This window comes from Pararge aegeria, chromosome 27 (genome assembly GCF_905163445.1).
Source record: "Pararge aegeria chromosome 27, ilParAegt1.1, whole genome shotgun sequence".
Lineage (NCBI taxonomy): Eukaryota > Metazoa > Arthropoda > Insecta > Lepidoptera > Nymphalidae > Pararge > Pararge aegeria.
In genome coordinates this window covers 5,091,349-5,109,855 of record NC_053206.1, presented here as the reverse complement: position 1 = coordinate 5,109,855, position 18,507 = coordinate 5,091,349, and the positions used below count along the sequence as shown (strand labels likewise).

Sequence of the window (18,507 nt, the reverse complement as noted above, 5' to 3'; positions counted from 1 at the left end):
GTTATTTTTCCGTGGTTTGATTTTAGAACTTTTAAAGTTTTAAACTTTGCCCTAAATGGAAGGAAATCGCTAAGGTATACAAAAAAATACCTTGTGAAATTGATCTGTAGTTCTTTTAAGTCTTTAGGTAAATTGCCTTACATTTTAACTTTGTCCTGACATTTAAAAAATAACTAAATTTTAGTTGGTGAAATTCACCAGCTGAATTCCTTGGCTTGAATGTTAGTATTTTTATAATGTAGGGACGTAGATACATCTAGAATGCTCCGAGTCATCTAACGTCACTAAACACCAATTATAAGTAATAGTAATTATTGGCGCGATTGCGTAAGAAGTCAATTGAAGTATAATATCAATAGTTGTTATTACGACATAGTCGTAGACAAGAAGTACATATTATCGTTAATACTTCTATATAGTAAATTATACATACAGAGAAATAAATTCTAAATTTGTATAAGCACTTTTGAAACGTCTTTTTTGTCTGATTGTAGCGATCTTTTGTTCCGTGGTGCAGTGGTGATCACTGTAGTCTCAGTCTAGTGGAGGTTGCGGGCTTGATTCCGGAATCAGGAAATTATTATAACCGAATTTCCTCTGATAGATTTCTATTACGACACAGTACAGTACATATCTTTCTTTACTATAGTATAAATTAAAAAAAGTAAAAATTTTATTATATGCTTAATATAGCCACTTTTGGTATAAATTCCCAGATTGCCCCCCACGGAGATCGAACACGGGAACTCCCGCTTATAAACTATAGCTTCCACCACTGCGCTGGGGAGGCTGTAGCTTAGCTTACGAAAATAATATAGAAGCGTTTATAGCCTAGTGGCTCGGACTTCAGCTTTACTTTCTGGGTGCCGAGTTCGAATCCCATCACGCATCTCTAACTTTACTGAGCTATGTGCGTTTTAATTAAAATATCACTTGCTTTAACGGTGAAGGAATACATCGTGAGGAAACTTGCATGCCTGAGAATTCTCCATAAGGTTTTCGAAGGCTTGTGAAGTGCACCAATCCGCATTAGGCCAGCGTGGTGGACTAAGGCCTTTGAAAACATCGTGAGGAAACCTGCGCGCCTTAAAGTTCTCCATAAGGTTCTCGAAGGCTTGTGGAGTGCACCAGTCCGCACTGGGCTAGCGTGGTGGACTCCGGCCTAAATAAATATCGTGAGGAAACCTGCGCGCCTGAGAGGTCTCCATAAGGTTTTCGAAGGCTTGTGGAGTGCACCAGTCCGCATTGGGCTAGCGTGGTGGGCTCCGGCCAAAAAAAATATCGTGAGGAAACCTGCGCGCCTGAGAGTTCTCCATAAGGTTCTCGAAGGCTTGTGGAGTCCACCAGTCCGCATTGGGCTAGCGTGGTGTTTCCGGCCTAAGAAAACATCGTGAGGAAACCTGCGTGCCTGAGAGTTCTCCATAAGGTTTTCGAAGGCTTGTGGAGTCCACCAATCCGCACTGGGCCAGCGTGGTGGACTAAGGACTAAACTCTTCTCAATGTGGGAGGAGACCCGTGCCCTGTAGTGGGCCGGTAATGGGTCGATTTGATGTTGATAGCTACATACCATTGGAATCGTATCCCACGACGACTATATCGGTTACGTTCAACCCTTCCTCCGCCAGATCGTTCCACACCCCCAGAGCCCTGCTCAGGGCCAGGGGTCTCAAGGGCACCAGGATGCCGGCTGGTGGTCGCAGCCAGGAGTCCTCCAGCCAGGATCTGAGGGTCGAGCTCTTGCTTAGCGCCGGTAATGGGCGGGGTTTGTCCAATTTACGCAAGTCCATCGGTTGCTTGACAGCTGGAAAAGGAAATATTTCGTTAGTGATATTGTTTTTTTTATTTATTTATTATTAACAAGCTGTTGCCCGCGATTTCGTCTGCGTTTGATTTTGTTTTTTGATGTGGCATTCAATTTAGTTGTATGTAGTTTAAAAAAAAATTAAAGTATTCAGTTTTGCTAAGCCTTAAATGAGGGGTTTTCTGCTGTCCGCTGAGGAGTTCCGTCCTCTATCTCCAACCACAGTTTGGGCAAAATTAAACTCATATTATAACTTCTATAATACAAAAATAATTATTTTTATCGGTTTTCATGTGTCGGAGTTATTGTGTAAAATCGTCAAACACTTTCATCCCCTCTCCCAAAGGAACCGAGCTTAATGTCGGTATAAAAAGTATCCTTTATTACTTCTTACACTTCCAAGAATATGTGTACAAAGTTTCATGAGGATCGGTTAAGTAGTTTTTGCGTGAAAGCGTAACAAACAAACTTACATTGATATTTATAATATCAGCAGGGATATTAGGGATGTACCATAAATTGTGATTGTGAACATATGATACATGAAGTGTACAAAGGAAATCTTATTTCTATAAAAGATCTCTTCCAGCTACCCCAGGATGTGAGTAAGATGATTTAATTGTGGTTTTTGTCATTTGACAACATTTTTCTGATAACATGACTTTCTCTCCCCCGCATAACATTCCGCCAATTAATAATTTAAAAAAAAAATGTGGAAAGAAAGGTGCTTGACTGGGATAGAACTCGGGCTCCCCCGAACGCCGAAGCCGAACCACTAGGTTATCACATGTATAAATCTTACACTGTTTGTTTGTTTACTTGAACGCGGTGATCTCAGGAACTACTGGTCCGATTTGAAAAATTATTTCAGTGTTGGATAGCCCATTTATCGAGGAAGGCTATATATAGGTTAGGCTAATATCATCACGCTAAGACCAATAGTAGCATAGCACCAATGAAGAATGTTTCAAAATCATTTCAGAGGTTTTTTTTTCCTTTTTTTCCGCTGCGTGCGCTGCGTAAACGGTTAAAGTTTCGATAAAATCATGTAAGACAAAGTTGTTGGAGTTTACTCCTTAAGAATCGATTTTCATATATAAGGCGCCCGGTATGAGAAAAATGTGAGCAGTAAAATCTACTTATGAATGACCTCGTTACGTTTTCGCTTTGCGACGTTGCATGCCCGGCAAACATGCAACGTGGCTTTCGTTTAATTCGCTTATTTTTCCTATTTGAGTTACCGAGGAAACCGAATATTGTCTAGGTAAAGAAACAAACACATAAATGTATGGGACAGAGTGAGATAGAAAACATTATACTTTTATTCCTTTTCTTGTTACCATGGAAACTAAATAATAAACATTACATTTATCCTAATAGTTCTGATACTCTACATCCACCTCAATCTCTCGTAGGCTACTTTTAAGAAGTTACACTTCCGCCGTGTGTGAATAAATTGCACAGGATTTTTAATTTACCCTTTCATATGGTATTAATCTTTATTCAGTTAAATAAACTCTTTTTGTGTATGTTTCGACAATCGTTCTTAAGGAGTAAACTCCAGTCGTGCGTCAGAACTGACACACAGTTTTTTATTCCCCTTTAACAGTTCTAAAGAAAAGTCCGCGACAGCATATCTTTATGGTTGACTTATACGCTTACGAAGTCGCGGATGGCCGCTAGTCTTTAATGAATTGAAGCTCAAAAAATTTTGCTTCGTTTGAACCACCTCTCGGATTGTTTCATACGGGAATAGTTTTGTACCTACTTTCTGTCTTCGGGTTCCTCTGGCCCAAATTCTCGTAGTCTTCGAGCACAGCCTTTGATGTCTCCTCTATACTGTCCATCGACCTTGTCGTAGCCATGAGCGAAGGTGTCTCCGACTGGAATATAAAGTTTGTCATCGTAATCATGTATTGGATAGAAGCAGGAGTCACTTTGCGGAATTCCATGATATATTATGAAAATTAAGCTCAATTTGCTATACTCTGCGAAAAGTAGGAGAATCTGTATGGTGTTATTTATAATTTCTTCAATTGTTATAGTCCACGCCAAACAAATCTTCGGCAAATTTTTATATCAGTCGCTATAAGGCTTTGCTGCAAACCTAGAAAACGTTCACAAAAATACAGCGTGTAACAGAATTACGAAATAATGTTGAAGGATGCATCATTTTATTTCACAAGGAATCATCCTGTTAAAATATTAAATAAAAAAAAGCATGTTTATTTTTCCATTCAAACGAAGTGTCTACTTGAATTCGTTTGAATGGACAACCCTATTGAAGATAGTAGACCGACACGCGCATAGTAACTAAGTTCCGCGACGCGTACCTAATAAAGTGGCAGGAGCCACATAATTTTAATTTTGCAAGTGGTGTTAGGGTTGTATCTAATTTCTTTGGCAGTAATTTATTCAAAAACTATTAGATTTTCGGTTTCACAGATAAGTCACAAAGACAGTACATAATCTACCTCGAAAGCCTATGAAGTATTATTTCGGTTTTCATTCACACGTTGTATACACTTATCCAGTCTCCTTATCCCACTTCTGAAACTCTTTCAGTAATTCCGGTTAACTAAATACAAAAACATAAACAAACATATATCGTATCGCCACAGATAACAATAACATACCAGAACGCTGAGTCTGTGTTAATTATGACCATCCTCAGGTATATCTTTAGTATAAATATTATTGTATCAAGTATACACATACTGTCCTTACTATTTATCCGACTAAGATGCAGTGATAGCCTTGTGTGTAAGACTTCGGCTTTCTTTCGGATAGATTATAAAAACATTCGAATTCAAATTCAAAATTCATTTATTTCAAGTTGGTCTAGTCTATAAGCACTTTTGAAACGTCAGTCTGTTTGTAGTGACTCTACAAGAGTAGAGTTTGTAGTAATTCTACAGAACACCGGTTCGGAAATTGCTCTTTTTCAACATTTTATTTATTTATTATACTCTTTATTTGTACACCACTCAGAAAAACGAGACCAAAAAAAAAGAACAAACACATGAAGAATGAAGCAGATCTCTGCCAGGCAATTTTACAGTTTTCAATCTTTAGAATTTTACTTTCTTTCGAGAGATGAGCGGCCTGCTTCCAAGCAGACTTAAGAAATTCGTCAATGGTATAGTAACCACGATTTATTGAATGTATTTTAACGCATTGTTTAAGCTTATGCATTGGTAGGTCCAAAGTTGCCTTAGCATAATAGATAAAAGCATATACTCAATTCCACCAATAACCTCTGTACCTTGCACAGACGATATGTAGATATCTAACTTATGTCAATTTCGAGTAAGTCTGTCGTTTATATCCTCTTTTCGTTTATAGAGAACAATTTTTTTTCGTAAAGACTATATATTATTATAACTATATTGTGAAGCTACAATAAGTATACCTATTTCTTAAAAACTTTTCACGGGAGACTCGCGTGATTTGTGTTTATATGTTGCGGGAAAAGCTCTTCTGCGCAATAGCCCTTTTAATCTATTCCAAGCTTTGAAGTTGAACCGATATTAGAATAAAAATGCATAAAGCAATAGCTTGCATCCTTGACATAAAACACTTTTTCTCTAATCTACCGGTTCTTGTGGATTAAATCAAATATATATGCCAGTATAACATAAAAACGGAAGTTATTAAATCAATTACATACCTGCACGTTAACTCTGCTCTCATTTTGATCTTCCACACTGTCTCTATTGTAAACATTTGTGTCCAACATAGACACAGTGTAACCAGTAACTGTCTCTGTTACGTCTTGAGACGTGGTTTTGACTCTGCCATCGTTGTCTTCCAAAACCTCTCTGTTATTTTCGTATTCTGCATCAGGCTTCTCCACAATTTTGTCTGCTTCTGGTATTTCATCACATATAACTGTAGTTAATACATTATCTGTTGGTAGAGTTGTCTTGTCTATGGTCTCTTTTGAATTGACTTGTGAAACTTCGTCTTCATTTGTCTCTGCTCTTGCCAGTGTTCTCTCCGGTTCTTTCATTATAGATTCAGGATTACTGTTGATTGCGTACTCATCATAATCTATGGCGTCTTTTACATCGTCTCTTAATAAAAGTCCGTTCGGTTTTTCATTGTCACTGGCACTTTGATTTAAATCACTTTGGCAATTGTTCTTTATGAAAATATTCACTAAAACTAGTATTGTTAGTTTTGTTTTGTCACTTATTGACGCCATTTTGTTTTTTTTTATCACTTAGCACTTAACACATTGTCTTCGTGTATTTCGGTATCTGCAAGTTTTAAATTAGCGATGGTAAATACCTAATAGAGTATTTTAAGTCGGTGCCAAGTCGAATGTTATAAATTTTGAAATTTATTTAGAAAAAAAAAACAACTGCTGAGTTCTACCCTTCTTCTCGGTAGAATCTGCCTTCTGAATCTGAATGGTGGTAGAGTAACTACAAACAGGCAGACTTGACATTCCAAAGTGTTTATAGAAGAATATATATATATTTATATACTACTTGAAATAAATCAAATTTGAATTTGAGTTTCTCGTCTCTGTTACCCAGAATTCAAACAAACATTGCCGCGTTTAACACTGAACAACTAAACAATACTAGCTATTATAATATTGTGTAGTATTTTAAAGAAACTGCTGGTTTACACCACTCCAGTTGCAGTCGAGTCCCTCTAACGACTTTTTTCGCCTAGCGATGTGGACTGTACTTAAGAGTTCTACAATTCCAATTTGGGAAATTAGTAGCATTCTCCTAGTCATTGGCAACCAATGCACAAGATTTTTAACATAGAGCAGAAATATTGCATAACATAAACAAATCCTAAATTAAGGTAGGCATTGACTTTGTGTCAATATCAAGTGCAAGCGCTGCCTTTGGTTGAAGAGTCTATAGATATTTAACTAAATGTATGAATGAGTGAATAGACTATATTGTACACTACATTATAACTATATTCAGATGAATCTAATAGGCTTGTAATCACCTGAATATTTAAATATTTTAAAATACGAATATTTCTTAAAGTTCAGAAAACGTACACGTGACTTTCATTTTTAATTTTATAAATTTAATGTTTAGATTAAAGGACGTGTATTTTTTGAAGATATACTTCTTTTGGCGCGTTAGGGAAAAATGGTGAGAGTAAATTTTTACGATGCGCGCGCGCACACCGTCATAAAAAACCGACACCATTAAGTAAGCTATAATCAACATTTTAGTTTTTCCAAAAAAGGTTTGAAAGTTGACTTTCAATAATTCAAACAATAACTTTTTTCTATTGTTAGTGTCGTTTTTTCTACAAACGTAGAATAAGGCGAAAAAGAAAACTTTTGATAGATTTTCGATCTTGTTACGCCAAAGAAGTTTAACTTCCCACGCGTGTACATAATTACACACACGTTTTTATTTTACGTTTAGTTGATTACCTAAACTGACAGAGCGAACGGCATTTGAATGTCAGCTATTGTTTTAATCTCCATTATCGTCGGACTATTAATGTCTCACATTTTGTCATGGACCTTCCCTTCGTAACAAGAGGAGGATAAGGGACAATGTCAGGGCCTTTGCGTATGAAATAACCTGCAGTATATTGTTTGGCAGCGCAATTCAATACCTAGATTTTTTTTACTCGCGTAATGTGAACCGGGAATTACGAAGGTAATATTTCAATACAATTAAAGTGTTTACTGTTTACAACTAGCTTTTATGTCGTGTTTAATGTACACTAGGTACATATTATGTACATACATATATATTATATATGTGTATTGTAGTTAAACGGGTTTAAGTGTCGACGCTTAATATATTGGCCTTAGCACCGAACTCGTGGTTTTTGCGTTGCTTTACTGTTGAGAATGACCATTTTTTTCTGTTATATTATGCTACGAGTAAGCCCTTGACTGCAAATCTAACCTTGTTGTAAGTGGTTATGCAGTCTAAGATGTTATCGGGCTAGACTTCACTTTCGGGGGGCCGAGTTCGAATCGAAATTCAAAAGTCAAAATTAAAAAAAAATATTTATTTATTTCAATTAGGCCTAAATAACAAGCACTTTTTAAACGTCAAGTCAGTCTGTTTGTAGTGACTCCACCGCCGGTTCGGAAGGCAGATTCCACTGAGAAGAGCCGGCAAGAATCTCAGCAGATTGCTCATTTCCAACATCATTTTTAAAGTTTAACAATCTTTAGAATTTTTCTGTTTTCTGAGAGATCAGAGCGGAGTGGCCTGCTTCCGAGCACCCCTACGGTACTATCACTTGCTTCAACGGTGAAGGAAAACATCGTGAGGAAACCTGCATGCCTGAGAGTTTTCCATAATGTTCTCAAAGGTGTGTGGAGTCCACCAATCCGCACTGGGCCAGCGTGGTGGACTACGGCCTTAACCCCTTCTCATTGTGGGAGGAGACCCGTGCCCTGTAGTGGGCCGGTAATGGGTCGATATGATGATTTTCGGACGCAAAATATGGTTTTTGTTCTGAGTAAGTGGTGTGCACTGAGTTATTTACCAGGGTATGCACACAGCAGGGAGATTGCATTAAATGGCAAAAATCCTCCTCCTTAAATAAAATTTTAGGATAGGCAGTGCTTTTGCGAATGTATGAAGTGCTAGGCCAATGGAGTAAGGTATCCGCGTGGCACTCTAACGTTACATTACGAAGTTTTGTTGACGCGGCTGAAACCGCGGGGGGACAGCTAGTAAAATATAAAAACACTACCAATGCGTTGTCGTTATTTTTTTATTTTTTTTTTTAAAGGAATTTATTTATCCGCCCCTTGAGCAACCCCAAATCTCGTTTTCTTTGCTCACTGTACGTTACTTTATTGCTGGAGGTGAAGTTCGTGTCACGTAAAAAGGCCACTGACAATCATCTGCGCAGTAGACGTAATGTAACATAACTTACGTCTACTGCGCCGGTGTAGTACTATAATGTCATCATTATCATAATCATCATTATTGGTGCAGTGGTGGGCGCTGTGGCCTTATAAGTTTTTTTTTTTTTTTTTTAATTTAGTAATATAGACAAGTGCTTGACTGCAATCACACCTGATGGTAAGTGATGATGCAGCCTAAGATGAAGCGCGCTTGCCTAAGATGCCTATTCACTCTTGATTTGAAGGTACCCAGATTATAGGTATCGGGGAAGACGCAAGATGGGAGGGAATTCCAGGCCTTTGCGGTGCGGATCATAAAGGAAGAAGCAAAACGCTTTGTACGTGTTGATGGTATTTCAACAACGTAACGGTGCAGATTCTTTCGGTACCTCGTAAGTTGTAGGTTATATACACGCACTTCAATTTCGAGGGGTTGAGTTCAAAACCCAAATTAATTAAAATATCACTTGCAACGCTGAAAGGAAACGTAAGAAATGCTGCATGCCTGAGAGTTCTCCGTTATGTTCTCAAAGGCGTGTGAAGTCCGCCAGTCTCCACTTGGCCAGCGTGGTGGACTAAGGCCTAAACCTTTCTCATTCTGAGAGAACACCCTTGCCATGTAGCCTTGAAGCCAGTGAATTTATATGCCACGAAAACAAGGAAGATTTTTCAATCCTAAATAATATTATGAATGCGAAATTGTGTTCGCATGTTTGCCTTTCCTTAACTTCGACTCAATTTTTGGCAATCTTTGGCATAGATGTAGTATTATTTAGTCGGATGGTAACATAGCCTTGCTATACTTTTTTATCCCTGGAAAACAAGCATTTCCCAATGGGATTCTTAAAGCATGTTGATTGGTTGTTAAGTTAGGGCGTTACTCCTTAACGCCCTAAATTCACAACCGAACAAAAAAATAACTCACTTTAGCATTTATAATATTAGTAAGGAATAATGATTGATGATTGTACTGCATAGTGGGCAGTGTTCTTTTTTTGTGACACTGAGTTTATCGCGTATCGAAGGGCCGGGGTGACTCACTGCCCATTATGTCAGAATGCGGCTCCGGTTTTTTGGTATCCCACCGCAAGCGGGGGTCCGCAGTCCACGGGTGAAAACCTTTTTGGGACCGTTGATCATGACGTCACGTCGCGCGTGATGAATGGATGAACAAGGTGATAGACTAGTATTTGGCCTTCGACTTCCTTTCGGGAGTTCGATAGATAGACCGAACAATGTTTTTTTTTTATTCCACTACTAGTTAGCCCCTGACTACAGTCTTACCTGGTGGTAGGTGATGATGCAGTCTTAGTCGGTTACTAAGCGACATCGTAGCAGTACGCTAAATCGTTTAGCTGCACGTCTTTGACGGTAAATGTCTAATTAATGTCCTGACCGTAGTCACAAAAATAATTAATTCTCAAATTGCCTCAGCCGAGGATCGAACGGAACTTCTCAGTTATACAGCACTCACCACTGAGCCAAAAGGTGGTTAGTCGACAAAATACGATTTAGGCCTTCGGAGATTTGATAGGTTTACGATATACGGAACCAATCTATTAAAAACTTCTTCACCCCCTACTTTAATCGGGCACGTGCGCCCGCGTCGATGGAGTCGAATTCCTGATGTCGTTTTTTTGTTTTTTTTTTTGTTATATAAAATTTATTTTTCTTATTTTTATCACAAGTAAACATAGCCTTCGTAACGAAACGATAATTTGGCAGTTTCCTGATTTCTTTAATGTGTTTAATATAAAAAATATATATATAAATATTCTACGACAATACACACATCGCCATCTAGCCCTAAAGTAAGCGTAGCTTGTATCACGGGTACTAAGACGACTGATGAATATTTTAATGAATAATATACATACATAAAAAAAAACAAATTCATATCTTTCAAGTAGGCCTATTTTAAGCAAGTAACCTATTTGAAACGTCAAGTATGTCTGTTTATAGTGACTCTACCGCCGGTTCGGCAGGCAGATCCTACCGAGAAGAAGCCGGCAAGAAACTCAGCAGTTGCTCTTTTCCAATGTCGCTTTTTCAATTAACATACACACTTATAATACGGATATAAACACCCAGACACTGAAAATGGTCATGGGATTCGAACGCACGGCCTTGGACTCAGAAGAGTCAAAAAGTGGCAGTGGTGATGGTATCCACCGTTGGACGTACATTGCTAGACATAGGTGTTAAAATGTTATATGTATGAACGCTTCATAATTGCCTGTGATAAGGTCTACATGAATAAAACATTTTTGAATTAGAATTTGAATTTTGCAGTCAATGGCTTCATGTTGTACATTTGTTAAACATTTCAATTTAACAATTAACTACTAGTGGAGATATCTCTAAAAAGTTCAAAGTTTGTATAACAAGTAAGCTTATTGAAAAGTCCTATTATAGTATTATGGACTGCGACAACGATACAAATGCTTGGGTGTAAATTATTGCTCTAATCAGGTTGCTTCTTAAATAGTTTTTAAATGACAATGTGAGATGGTGATACCAAAAAAAAACCGGCTAAGTTTGGTTTGGGCTTCTTCTTAGATCAGGGCGCGTTTGGAACCCTCGTGGCTTTAGTTTTAAGTTGACGATTTTAGTTATCGCCATCAACTCTATTCTATGTCATATTTTACATGTAATGTACGCATCAAAAGTTCCATCTATGTATTGGGAATTGGGATATTGGATAGAAGCAGGCGTTACTTTGCGGAAATACATGATATTTTATAAAAATTAAGCTTAATTCGCTATACTCCGCGAAAAGCAGGAGAATCTGTATGGTGTAATTTATAATTTCTTCAATCCTTATACTCCACACCAAACAGATCTTCGGCAATGTAACCTCTACGCGTTTCGCTCCGAAACCGGAGCATCCTCAGGAGATGTTGACTTTACAATGAATAATTGTTAAGATAGTTACTTAACAATTATTCATTTGGTTTGGAGTATAAGGATTGAGGAAATTATAAATTACACCATACAGATTCTCCTGCTTTTCGCGGAGTATAGCGAATTAAGCTTAATTTTTATAAAATATCATGTATTTCCGCAAAGTAACGCCTGCTTCTCAGATTACAGATTCTCCTTCTCGCCATACAGTTTCTCCTGCTTTTCGCGGAGTATGGCAAATTAAGCTTAATTTTCATAATATGCCATATATGTGCCTATTTGAATAGAGATATATTTGACTTCGACATTATTAATGTAATTATGAAAAATGCTGGTTGGCGGACATAAAAAAAAAACCAGTTAAAAATGACCCAAATGTATTTCAGGTTACATCACCGGCGAACGTTAAAAACTCACCGTCCGCGTATTCGGTTAATAAACCTTTTGCACTTACGTAACACGTTATGGTGGCGATGGTGTTTTGTAATTTACTCGTGGTGGGAGATTTTTTTTTTTTTTTTTGAATCTCGCTAACTGTTAACCGTTGCAAAGAAGCTGTCAGTACCGATAGTGTGTAGGAGCTCTATTTCACTTCCGGGGGTCCGGTGTCCGGCTCCAGTACATGTTATAAAAAAAGGGTAGGCATTGTAAGAGTGATAAAAAGCCTACCCTTAAGTATTTATAACTCGTAATGGGGGTTTTGTTAATTTTATATCATCTGCATACCCTGTGCATACCCTCTATGCACGCCACTGGGATGGTCAAACAGCGGAGGCGGAAGTAATACGGTACCGTTGTTCCCTATATAATTTTTATTAGTGTTTTTACCTACACTTGGAGGGGTTATCAATTTTATAAATTTAAAATGCATATAAACATTTTCGGAACCGACAGGATTTGAACCTGCGACTCTCTGGCAATCGCGGCGCTTTCTCCAATTAAGCTACGGCTCTCCTACCGTCGATGCCGAAATTAGTATATGCCTTTCACATCAGTCTTATAGCGACTGTAGCGTCATCTAGTAGTAGGAAACGTTGCAGTTTCGATCTACTTTTTCAGAGGTCCAGAGATATTATATATGCATTTTAAAATTTATAAAATTGGAACCCTATAAGTTGAACCAAGCAGATATAAATATACTACGACAATGCACACAACGCCATCCCAAAGTAAGCGTAGCTTGTGTTATGGTTACTGAGATAACTGATAAATATTTTTTTATGAATAATTAACATAAATACTTATAATATACAAATAAACACCCAGACACTGAAAAACATTCGTTGTTCATCACACAAACATTTTCCAGTTGTGGGAATCGAACCCACGGCCTTGGACTCAGAAAGCATGGTCGCTGCCCACTGCGCCATTCGGCCGTCGGATACATGACAGAATTTAGATATCCGATCTGAACGTAAATGGAATATCATCGACTATTAACAGAGTAACGACCTCCCTGGCTCAACGGTGAGCGCTGTGAATTTAAGCAGGAGGTCGCGGGTTCGATCCTCAGGCAGGGGAAATTTGGGAATTTATAATTTCTGAATATTCTTGGTACACTCTGGTTGGAGGCTTCTGCCGTGGCTAGTTACCACCCTACCGACAAAGACGTGCCGCTAAGCGATTTAGTGTTCCAGTACGATGTCGGGTTGAAACCTATTAGGGATATGACTACCATACTCCCTAACAAGTTAGCCCGCCTTAACACCAGGTGATATTGCAACCAAGTACTAACTTGTAGTAAAATAAAAAAAAGATTACAATAGACAGAAATTAAGTTTTTGAATTTGATTTTTTTTTAAGCAATGACATTTTTATGCCGTTTTAATAGATAGTACGGAACTGCGCGCGAGTCAGACTGGCACTTGGACGGTTTTATTTTTTTAAATACATAATTATAGTTTTTTTTTTTTTTTTGTGAATAGTATAACGATCCCGGAATGAGATGTACTCGTAGCCTTGACTAACGTATGTATGTATTCGATGCACGTAGCCTGTACCTAATTTGTAAGACCTGCGTAAACGGATCCACGAAACTATAATATTACGGCGTAAAATTGATCTGACCCGTGGTGACGGCAGTTCAGAATACTGTTGTCACCACATCCCCTCTTCTAAATAAATAAATATACTACGACAATACACACATCGCCATCTAGCCCCAAAGTAAGCGTAGCTTGTGTTATGGGTACTAAGATGACTGATGAATATTTTTATGAATAATAAACACAATAAGTTTTTTTTATTTAGTTTTTGATTATTACTGCTTTTCGATTATTCTGTTATATAATAGTGAAGATGGGTTATGGTTACCAAATATATACAATAAATATTTAAAAGAGCATTTCTTCTATATCAATACATATATTTCTCGAAAACGCCTCTGTTTTGTACCTACTCGCTATGTTTTATAACTAACTTAGTAACTACTTCGCTTGGCGCGTTAGGGAAAAATGGTGAGAGTAAATTTTTACGATGCGCGCGCACACCGTCGCAAAAAACCGACACCATGAAGTTAGCTATATTCAACATTTAAGTTTTTCAAAAAAAAAGGTTTGACAGTTGACTTTCAATCATTCAAACAATACCTTTTTTCTATTGTAAGTGTCGTTTTTTCTACAAACGTAGTATAGGTAAATAGCAAAAGATAAAGTTTTTGAAAAGATTTTTATCTTGTAGCGCCAAAGAAGTATTTAGAAGTTCTAACGCGTGTACATAAGTACACACACGTTTTTTTCTTGTAATACGTATATAAGTACACACACGTACTTATATACGTATTATAAGTACACACACGTACTTATATACGTATTATTTCGTGTATAAGTACACACACGTTTTTGTCTTATAATTCGATGGAGCCGGCTGCACGCATGAAAAAACATGACGTATGCGGCGTTACCTCGGTCTGAGGCGTTCCATTCAAGGCTTGAAGTGCAAGCGAGAGCGCGGAACGAGCGACAAAGAGGCACAGTCGGCCTCCGCGTTCGACATCTGTCTCTCTCCTACTTGAGTGAGCGATGCGTCCGCGTGGACAGCTTCTATACAATAATACATCTACATGTTTTCGGCAAGGATGAAGTGCAGTGAAAAGTGAATGTGGTGTCAATTGTTTATAGCAACTATAATATCTATCAAACGAATAACTTTAAAATTTTCTTTTGAAAAATGCAACCATTCAAATCCGTATTTTCTTACGACGTTGTCACGTTCAACTATCGTCAGTAAGCCGACTTTACAGACAACCAATTTTTTTTTATTATGAATTTAAAAACACTCTTTTTACAATAAATCTTTAACTACAGATGTCGTAGTGTAATGATCCCGGAATGAGGAATACTGGCAGCCTTGACTGCCGAATGTATTCAATGCACGAAGCCTGTAGCTACACTGTTATGTATTTTGTCGACTCTACGGGCGGAATCATAATATTAAACCACGTGCGTTTTACTTGCTTGTTTTCTTGAAACAATATCTTAGTGTCGAATCTATTTTAAAGTGCTATTATATTTTTTACAATGAGATTTTATAAATATCTGTGTTACTTTTTTATTTCAAATAAATTATTTACTAGCTGTTGCCCGCGACTTCGTATGCGTTTGATTTTGTTTTTTGATGTGGCATTAAATTTAATTGTAGTTCTAAAAAAAAATTAAAGAATTCAGTATCGGGGTTTGTCCTCTATCTCCAACCACAGTTTGGGCAAAATTAAACACATATTGTAACCTATAACCTATATAATACAAAATCTTATCAATATCTTTAAACGAGCAATTCTTGTATATATATATATATAATTGGAATCTCGGAATCGGTTGCAATAAAGACTTCGAACAACAAACAATAAACCTATGTCCAGCTGTGGACTTCAATCGGCTGAAGAGATGATAAATAAATATACTACGACAATACACACATCGCCATCTAGCCCCAAAGTAAGCGTAGCTTGTGTTATGGGTACTGAGATGACTGATGAATAGTTTTATGAATAATATACATAAAAAATACATAATAAATATAAATAATAAATAAATACTTAGAATATACGTATAAACACCCAGACACTGAAAAACATTCACGCTCATCACGCAAACATTTTCTAGTTGTGGGAATCGAACCCACGGCCTTGGGCTCAGAAAGCAGGGTCGCTGCAAACTGCGCCAATCGGCCGTCATTGAAGTGATGAAGAGATGATGACGTTGATGACGATGTCGATATAATTTGTTTTAGACTTACGATAATAATAATGCAGGCAATTACTGAGTTAAAGAAATTGTCGAGTTTCTCTCAACAGTGGGTCAAGGTGAACCTACGTTTGCAAATAGTATCATATGACCCGTACTTATATTTGTTTTGGACATACCTCACTTATTTAGTTGCGTTATTGAATGTTGATTTAAATAGATTGCATAACAATATAAGATAGACAGATAGATAAAGTCTTTAGTGCACAAATTAAAAGTGAAAACAAGAAATAACAAAAACAATAAAAATATATATGTATATAAGATGCGCAAAGGCACGACTGGCGCAGTGGATAGCTACCCTGCTTTCTGAGTCCGAGTCCGTGGGTTCGATTCCCACAACTGTTTGTGGAAAATGTTTGTGTGATGAACATGAATGTTTTTCAGGGTGTTTATCTGTACATTATAAGTAATTATGTATATAATATTTTTTTATAAATTTAAAAAGCATATAAAATATTTCGGAACCGACAGCTACAGTCGCTACAGTCGCTATAAGAGTGATGTAAAAAGGCATATAATAATTTCGGCATCGATGGTAGGAGAGCCGTAGCTTAATTGGAAAAAGCGCTCAGGCCGCCATTGCTGCAGGAGAGTCGCAGGTTCAAATCCTGTCGGTTCCGAAAATTTTTATATGGTTTTTAAATTTATAAGAATTTAAAGTTCCTCCAAGTGTAGGTTAAAACACTAATAAAAATTATAAAACAAGTCTTTACTTATTTTTAAATTTTTTATTATTTTTATGCTTTATTATAAGTTCTTAAAAATTTTCGTTACAGGTAACTCTGTAATATATACACCGAGAAAATTTTACTTAATCATGTAAATTGATATTATTTGAATTTATTTTTTTAAAGATTACCTTTTCAAACTGGTGATTAACTATATGTAAAATAATTATTTCCTTATGCACCATTCTGCATTGATCGTGTCGCCTGGGCAGAACGGGTTTGGACCTTTGCTTTGTTGTGTTTATTAGATGCGAAAATACTAGTCATGTGTCTATGACTCAACTTTAATTTCGCGGTCTTTTTTTACAGTCGTCTAATACAATTATGGACAATTTATTAACAAGATAATGAATGTTATTCGACACACATTTTATTTAGAACTATTTTAAAACATGTGTTTTTTTTTTTCATTCAAGCTGGGTTACTTTGTAGTGGAATAAATAAATATTATAGTTGCATCTAGTTCGACGGCCGATTGGCGCTGTTTGCAGCGACCCTGCTTTCTGAGTCCAAGGCCGTGGGTTCGATTCCCACTACTGGAAAACCGTTTTGTGTGATGAGCATGAATGCTTTTCAGTGTATGGGTGTTTATATGTATATTCTAAGTATTTATGTATATTATTCATAAAAAAAATCATCAGTCATCTTAGCACCCATAACACAAGCTACGCTTACTTTGGGGCTAGATGGCGATTTGTGTATTGTCGTATTATATAAGTCACTAAAATTTAACGGTAAAGTAAAAGGCACTAGTGCGATAAATCCAACTTTCCGAGCGAGCTTCCGAGCTACAAAAAGTACCACTCAGAAGCAACTGTGTTGATAAAAAAAGTTCTTAAAACATTGATAATTGAATCGAATGAGATAGCAATGAAATTCTGATAATATTTTACGACGTTGAAAATCCTCCATATTTAAATTTATTCAAATTATCTGAAGCACGTTCGAGGTATGAAACCCCAGAATAAAGAACATCCAGAATCCTCATTTAGCCATTATTGTACGCAGTGCATTGTGACCAAAAACAGAGAAAACGCCCCGCGCACGTCTCACTTTACACCCGCGGAATGTTGCTAGCTCACAAACTTTTTCTCATTTTCCCACTTTGTGGTAAACGTTTAGAAAATAAGAGGTAAATAAAATTACTTTCAACTGCTAAATCGTATGAATTGACTAACCGTTTGTTCGTGAAACAACTCTTACGTGGAGTGGTTTTTTTGCTTTAATATTAGTATTAGAGGATACAGTGACGACGAAGATAATGCGGCTGGCTGAAAACCAGTACTGCTCTTTTTAGTATGCAGCCATACTGAGCCAGCTCCTTTGTCACACATTTTTTTTTATATACTTTAACAAATTTATGACACAAATGTAACATTTTACACAAATGTGTGACAATGACGATTTTTCATTCTTTATTAGTCGTTTACACGGTTGGTTGAAACCCTTGTCAGTTGCGCATTGCCGGATTTCATAAAAGCTTGTAAAAAAAATATGACTATTGCGTTATTAAATTTATCAAGTGTGATAAAAACGAAATTTACTTTATTAAATTATTCGAAATACGTTTGTGACTTAATAACGGGTTTGCGCCTTTGCTATATGTGTTCACACAAAAAAAAAGTAAACAAAAGGCGCCGCGCTTTTCGACAACTCTCTATATTTTGCCGCCGTAATGATGATTTTTGCTCGATCGTGGCTGGTACGAGTATGAGACTTGGTTCCTCAACTTTACGACAATGAAAAAAGAAAAAAACAACTAGCTAAGTTTGTTGTGGGCTTCTTCTTGGACCAGGGCGTGTTTGGAACCCTCGTAGCTTTAGTTTTAAGTAGACGAATGTAGTTATCGCCATCAACTCACTTCAATGTTATCTAAATTAAGATTAATTTTCATAATTTTGTCATGGATTCCCACATAGATAGCCTGCTTCTATCCGCTATTTGAGTAATTTTTAAAGCAAA

The 18,507-nt window shown here is 37.0% G+C and overlaps 2 protein-coding genes across 2 annotated transcripts in view; one reads left to right on the top strand and one right to left on the bottom strand.

Annotated features, from left to right (window-relative positions):
* LOC120635734 overlaps positions 1–18,507 on the top strand; it is a 127,936-nt gene that overhangs the window by 45,710 nt on the left and 63,719 nt on the right. The window lies entirely within an intron of this gene.
* LOC120635735 overlaps positions 1–18,507 on the bottom strand; it is a 62,735-nt gene that overhangs the window by 40,127 nt on the left and 4,101 nt on the right. Inside the window, exons 2-4 of the mRNA XM_039906863.1 lie at positions 5,472–6,063; positions 3,570–3,684; positions 1,568–1,801 (exon numbers count right to left, since the gene is read on the bottom strand). Coding sequence (XP_039762797.1) covers positions 1,568–1,801; positions 3,570–3,684; positions 5,472–6,008 — 886 coding nt within the window. The 5' untranslated portion in view covers positions 6,009–6,063. The remainder of the gene's footprint in view (positions 1–1,567; positions 1,802–3,569; positions 3,685–5,471; positions 6,064–18,507) is intronic.